At 30.6% G+C, this 7,500-nt stretch overlaps 1 protein-coding gene across 1 annotated transcript in view; it reads right to left on the bottom strand.

Moving 5' to 3' along the window:
* The window catches only part of LOC137627107 (eyes absent homolog 1-like), a 10,819-nt gene that overhangs the window by 1,384 nt on the left and 1,935 nt on the right, over positions 1–7,500 (bottom strand). The window contains exons 3-6 of the mRNA XM_068358139.1: positions 7,456–7,500; positions 5,657–5,893; positions 4,432–4,532; positions 1–2,013 (exon numbers count right to left, since the gene is read on the bottom strand). The exon at positions 1–2,013 is cut by the window's left edge and continues 1,384 nt beyond it; the exon at positions 7,456–7,500 is cut by the window's right edge and continues 116 nt beyond it. Of these exons, the coding sequence (XP_068214240.1) occupies positions 1,933–2,013; positions 4,432–4,532; positions 5,657–5,893; positions 7,456–7,500 (464 nt within the window). The 3' untranslated portion in view covers positions 1–1,932. The remainder of the gene's footprint in view (positions 2,014–4,431; positions 4,533–5,656; positions 5,894–7,455) is intronic.

The following is a 7,500-nucleotide window of genomic DNA, read 5'->3' as shown; positions in this document are numbered from 1 at the left end:
TCATCACGGCCAAAAATAACCAAACAAACTTCACAGAACATATTGCTTTCAGTTACATCAAGAACTGTACAGTACTCATACTTATGCAGGTACCTGCTGGTAACAATATCCATGAAATTTTTCTGGTTTTCGTCTGGAAACTCTACTTGATCACTTTATTAGGTACCTGGGGATAGCTATACCAAGAAAATTTTTTCAGGTACCTTCCAAAAATTAAATTCAAACACTTTTCTTGCTTCAGAGGAATAACTAGGGATCTTACTCATGTTTTTTTTTTCTGGAAATTCTTTCCGCACACTTTTTCAGCTACCTTCTAATAACTTCACTTAAGACACTGGGACACTATTCCAGCTGATTGTTAAGTGCACTCGCTAAGCTACCTTCTGAAAACTCAATTCTTAACACTTTCCCAGGTACACTCTTGAAGTAACATCTAGATTTTATTTCTCCAGCACTTTAGCAATCTGAAAGCACTATGAAAAGTTTCCTGTCTTTTGGCTGCCTGATTCACAATGATTAACACTATCTTCTTGAACCACTTTCCTCAGCTGCAATGTTTGTACCGAACTTGAATCTTTGTACAAGGTCCATACGCCAGCTTACAAAGCTTCGAAATATATATGTAAATATCTATATTGTGAATATGTATTTTGGGAATGTTTGAATCAACCACACTTCTCTGCATTGAGAGAGGCTTATCACTTGTTTTTAATACCTTTGCCCTTTGTTTATAAAAGTGTCTTTTCACGAGTTGCAGATGTCCAAACTCCAGCATGTCCATCTAGGCAAAAGCTTCAAACTGGAAATGGGTAAAATAATAGGAGAAAATAAACGCTTAGATGCCCCAATCAAATCTTTCCAGTAATGACGCAAAAGTGTTTTTAGTGTCTCCTCAATGACCACCAAACATCCTTATCTCACTAGAAAATCTTTCAGATCACATCCTAAGAATCGAAATTGATCTGTTACCTTTGATAGTACTGCAGTTAGGAAGTACTGTGTGAATCCTATCTATTAAGCATTCATAAAAAATACAGTATTGTGGAATATTTTTTTCTTTTCCTCCTTAAAAGCTTTACTTGGTTTACCAGCAATCTATCAAAGAATATTTTCATCTGATCAATATAAACATGAGTACCATTTATACTTCAAGTAATGAAACCATCTCTCACTTTTTCTCTAAACATATTTTATACAAAGAAACTACAGACTCCAAAACAGAATGTATTATTGGCTTTTGAAAAACAGTCAAAAACTTGCTTGTCCATTGTGCTGTGAACGCTGCTCTTGGGAGCCTCTAAACTTGATAAAAACAAAGAGTATGTAAAGATGATGTAAGAAGCTATCAGTTAGTACCCTGTTATGTTACATTGGCGGGAGGGGGAGAGTTTTTATCTCAAAGTTTGAGAACTGTAATGGAATCATAAAAAAAGAAAAATGTAATTTTTAGCCTCATATTCCCTGGTCTATTCAAATCATCTTTACCAAGGAGATCATCTAGGCATGGCAATGTAAGAATTTCTACATCTATGCAAGTACAAAAAGGCTAAAGAAATTGAGAATACTAAAAAAGGGTAATGTCTTTGAGGCGTTTCAATGCAGATATCACTGGATGATCTACTTCAGTGCTCCCTGATAGTGACTTGGGATTCTGGTTTGTTTCTGGCAGAGGAAGAACAAATGGCAGAATGCCCAACGTACTGTCAAGCAACAATTATAATGAGAATGAAATAGAAGATGATAAAAATCGTGGCAAATGGTAAACCATGGAAGATCTACAGGAGAACTCAGAGTCCATATACACTCAGTGTCTTGTAGAGGTTGATGAAGTCGCGGTACGTCTGAGATCTACAGAGGAAATCAGAGTCCGTAACACTCAGTGTCTTGTAGAGGGTGATGAAGTCGTGGTGCATCTGAGATCTGCTGGTGAACTCACAGTCCATAAACACTCAGTGCCTTGTAGAGGTTGATAAAGTCATGATGCGTCTGAATTCGCCAGAAGGGAAAGTCGAGCTGTGTAGGGAGGATAGAAAATTAGTTTTAGTGAATTATCAAACGATTATCTAAAGGCTTAGACATGAAAGCTTCAGTGCCCTTATGCAGAAAGTTTTTTCATATGCCACTGAATTACAGAACAATAAATCTAACAAAAAGAACTTTGAATTAATAGTTTTACTTTGAAAGCTATTTTTTTTTCTACCATGGTGTTCATCTATCATAAACTTGGCATAGAAAATCCATAACTTGGGTGTTCAATTTTGATATGTCAGCTTTAAAATCCCTCAATGGTTACTTATCATTGAACAATTGGATCTTTATCTTGAAAGTTCAGATTTAAGGTATTATCTTAAGATATCTGGTAGAAAAATTAATTCATTCTTCAGGAATAATGACAGATCATATGAATAAATGATTTAACTTCAGAGTTCAACTTCAAGAAATTAGATAGGTTAAACTGTTTATCTCCAATAGATTTTACTAACGAATAACTATACAAACACTTTCAGAGCTTTTCAATATTTTGGATTTCATACTGATATTGAAAAAGTTACTTAAAGTATGTTGTAAAATATGTCCAATAAAGGAAGGTTCATAAATTAGTAAAACCGTTGCAATAATTAATACTCAAATACTATATATCACAAAAATTTAGTTTACTGTTGAGGTTCAAATGTTAGCTAGCAAATTAAAGTAATAATTGGAAATAAAGAAAAATCAATTGTGACCTAACAACAATTATGAATATATAAATAATAATAATAATAATAATAATAATAATAATAATGATAATAATAATAATAATAATAATAAATGATTCCCTATATTTAAATGTTCAATTCTCAATTAACTTCAAATAAATTTAAAGTCTCTGTAGACAAGAGAATTTTTATTTCAAATATCATCATTGACTTGAGTATGTATTTTATTGCAATTGAGAAGTCACATGATAAATTAGTGAAGAAAAATTATTAGTTTAATGCCGGAAAATTCTCAAAATTCTCAAAAAATATATTCTAGAATATTTTATGAATTTCTAACCTGAATGTATGAATGCCAAGTTTGTTAATGAAAGATTTATTCTGTATTTATTTATCGTGGTAAGAGAGCAAAAGTAATTCACTGAATGTTGATTTTTCCATCTCAAAAACACATCGTTAACAAAAACATTAGAAAGTAAATCATACAATTGAATCATAGAAACAATTCATATAAAGAAATTTGGTTTAAAGCAATCTAAAATTATTTAAACTAAAATGGTTATTTTAATGTAGATGCTATATAAATTTGAATACAGGAATCATAGAATATTTTTTAAGAGTACAAAATAGATCCCAATAGGACAATCAACATTTATATACTAGGTTTAAAATGGATTATAGAGAGCTTTTCTATAAAAATTTTGGTTTCCAAAACTATTTGCATTCAGAGAAAGTGGGTAAAACAGAATTTCAAAATAAATTACATGAAACTAATTCATAAAAATACAATAGGTAAATCATAAAGATTGCTTCTGTGAACACATTCAATAAAAAAGATGTCCCCTGAAATTCTAAAGCACAATTCATATTAATGATCAGTTTTTAGACTTATTCTAAAAACAATTCATATAATAAACCAGTCATTGACAATTCCCAAAGAAAATGGATTTCAAAGCACCAAAAAAAGATAAGAAAAAAACCCACTATTAACATAACAAAACGTGATTTAAAACTAATTCTGAGTATTAAAATCTATATATTTGTTTCGTAACTATTCTTCCTTAACTCATAAATTTGTAGTGATTCTTGCTGCTTAACTTATTCCACTAAATACACTAGACCAAGAACCTTCAGCCTTTGATACAAAATTAGTAGTGATTCACTGCTTAATCGATGCTTCTCCCATGTTTTCACTAATAACATTTTATTCTTAACACAAAGAAAATTATTGGAAATTCTTACTGTTTAAGTAATATGGCAATATCCCTTGTTATATCAATAATATTTGATCTTTATCTCAATGAAAATTAGTAGTGTTCCTCACTGCCTCTCTGATTTTGCAGTCTTCCTTTCTGTATTCATAACATTTGAGCCTTAACGCACTAAAAATTAGTAGTGATTCTCATGTCTTAGCTAACGTACTAGTCTCCCTTGTTTTATCAACTAGTTTATCATAAACACCATGAAAATTAGTAGTGATTTTTTCTGCTCGTCCAATTTTGCAAAGGCTTCCTTTATCATTCATAACATTTGATCCTTAACACAATGAAAATTTGTACAGATTTTCACTGCTTAGCTAATGTTGTTGTGCCCCTTGTTTTACTTATAAACAGTTTATCATAAACACACTGAAAATTACTGGTGATTTTCACTGCCTATATGATTTTGCAAAGTCTCCCTTTTCAATGTTCTTAACATTTTCATCCTTGAAAAAAATGGTAGTCATACTTACTGCTTTGGCTGCAGTCTCTTCATCTCTGCCATCTCCTACAACTACGTAGACGGGTTTCCTCCCAAAGCGAGACGCTATGCGTTCGAAACAGCTCTCTTTACCTGTAGGGAAGTGGAAATAATTCCAATCAAACATACCAAAAAAGTTACTGGAACTTTTCCAATAAAAAATATTTTGTTTGCATTTGCAAAATTTCACATACTTCTAAAAACCTTTCATCTTCAAATAATTATTTTATTCATAAATATTTTCAGTTATGCATGCATTTACAAGCCAAGGTATTTTTGTCGGTCCAAAACAATATATAGTATCAAAAGCTTATTTCTAATTACATATATCTATTTCTGTGAAATGAATTGCCAAGTCCTAATTTACTCCCAGGGCATAATAAGTTAAGTACAATTTTATTTGACTAATATTATTCATGATTTACTGTTAAATCATGCAATGTTTATTAATAAAGTATTATCTGTATTCTTGGAAACAAAAAAAAATTTCTCAATGCAAATATCTAATTAATATAAACCGGAATATTATTGAATATCAGGGTATTTTGAGGAATTCAGTAGAATAACTCCTGTCAAAACTAAGTCATGGATGCTCAAATATTATAAACACTGGTGGAGGTCAAAAAGTATATGGTTAATTCAACAACCAATTATTAAAAAGAAAAAAAAAATACTTCCAGATGTTTCAGGATCTAGTCTCAGGTATTATATTCTTTAACTCAAAATTCCCAAACCTGCACACATTGATATTTTTCCCTTGATGGGAATAGGAAATAAACGCTTTACTAGAGCTAAAAGTAGTCGCGACAACACGAAAAATCTTTTGTTGAAGCAAGAATTAGTCTCAACATTGCAGAGCAAAAATTTTGCTAAAGCTGAATGTTGTCATAACATCATCAAAAAACTTTTCCTGAAGCTGAAAGTAGTTATGACATTACAACACAAAACTTTTGCAAGAGGTAAAATTAGTTGAGACATTACAACAAAACTTGCTGAAGCTGAAAGTAGTCATGACATTACGATACAAAGATTTTGCTAAAGCTTCACAACACAAAACTTTTGCTAAAGTTGGAAGTAGTCGCTAAAACACGACAAACAACAAAACTTCTGCTAAAGCTGAAAGTAGTTGTGACATCAAGACAAAACTTTTATTGAATCTTTTAATTAGACGTGACATCATGATAAAAATATAAACAACTTCCATGCCTCATACGTACCAACTTTAGTAGCGGAGTATATGTTTTCAATAGGGAAGACAGACCCCAGGCCATAGAGCAACACCTTGGCTAGCGCTGGGACGAGCTGGGTCGTGGTGACGAGGACGTTGACACAGTTAGGTCTGTTTGCTATGAGCTGCAGACATTTCATGGATTCAGTTAGCCACTGGTCTGTGAGGGTTTCAATATCTTGCCTGACTCTGTGCCACTTTTCTCTGTTCTCAGGATCCAGGAGACCTGGAAAATTTAAGAATGTTAAATTTATAGTTATGAATTTTCATGGAATTACATGTGAAAAATCTATGGACTTTACTAATTCCTATCAAATTGTATATACCATATGAACAGCTCTTATCTGATTCTATATATTTTCCTTTCCAACTTTATTTCCATAAGGATAATTGGCTTAACATTTCTATCAAAGATGATTTATTTGTGCTTCCCTTTTAGAAAGGAGAACTGGTACAGCATACCCAACATAAATATTCTCATGGGGTTTGAAAGAACATAATTAATGCTTACTACACTATGTCAAGACAAATCATATTTCTAATACTCTAAAATATTTGACATCCACAAGTTACTCCTACTATCAGTATCGTGAAAATTACACAAATAGTGTTTGTATCCAAGTTTAGTATCAACAAAGATTCACGTCCAATATCTTCATGCATTTTACTCTTACACTCCTTATACTATAAACAAGTAGGGGCTCAGCAACCTCTCCATATATAAAATCGGTTCACCACCAATCATAAAACATTATCACGGACTTATATAAAAAAGTCCTTCACACATACACACATATACACACACTATATATATATATATATATATATATATATATATATATATATATATATATATATTTATAAAAAAGTCCTTCACACATACACACACACACAATATATATATATATATATATATATATATATATATATATAGATAGATAGATAGATAGATATATATATATATATATATATATATATATATATATATATATATATATATATATATATATAGATATATATATATATATATATATATATATATATATATATATATATATATATATATATATATATATGCATATATATATATATATATATATATATATATATATATATATATATATGCATATATATATATGTGTGTGTGTATATATATATATATATACATATATATATATATATATATATATATATATATATATATATATATATATATATATATTTATATATATATATATATATATATATAATACAATATTTCTTTAAAAGAGAAAACCACTTAATACCATAATGGAGTAATGGCTCAACAACACCATATACAAAATCTGTTCACCACTAGCCAAAAAAACATAAACATAGACTTATGAAAAAGTCCTTCACACATATATAATTCATAGAATACTTCCTTAAAGGAACAAAGCACTCACTACCATAATGGAGTAATGGCTCAACAACACCTCCATTTACAAAATCTGTTCACCACTAGCCAAAAAACATAAACACAGACTTATGAACAGGTCCTTCACACACATATATAATTCATAGAATACTTACTTAAAAGAACAAAGCACTCACTACCTTAATGGAGTAATGGCTCAACAACACCTCCATATACAAAATCTGTTCATCACTAGCTATAAAAACATAAACACAGCTTATCAGCAAGTCCTTCGCACATATATAATTCATACAATACTTCCTTAAAGGAGTTCGGGCTAAGCTAGCCCATCACGCCTAATTACTATCACAGATTTTTCCACTAACCACCTACTGACAACCAACACTCACTTCCTGAATTATTCCTGCAACTGTTGAAGAGTTCTTTGATCTTTC

The sequence above is a fragment of the Palaemon carinicauda genome, chromosome 34 (assembly GCF_036898095.1).
Source record: "Palaemon carinicauda isolate YSFRI2023 chromosome 34, ASM3689809v2, whole genome shotgun sequence".
In the NCBI taxonomy this organism is placed as follows: domain Eukaryota; kingdom Metazoa; phylum Arthropoda; class Malacostraca; order Decapoda; family Palaemonidae; genus Palaemon; species Palaemon carinicauda.
This window is presented reverse-complemented; position numbering and strand designations above follow the sequence as displayed.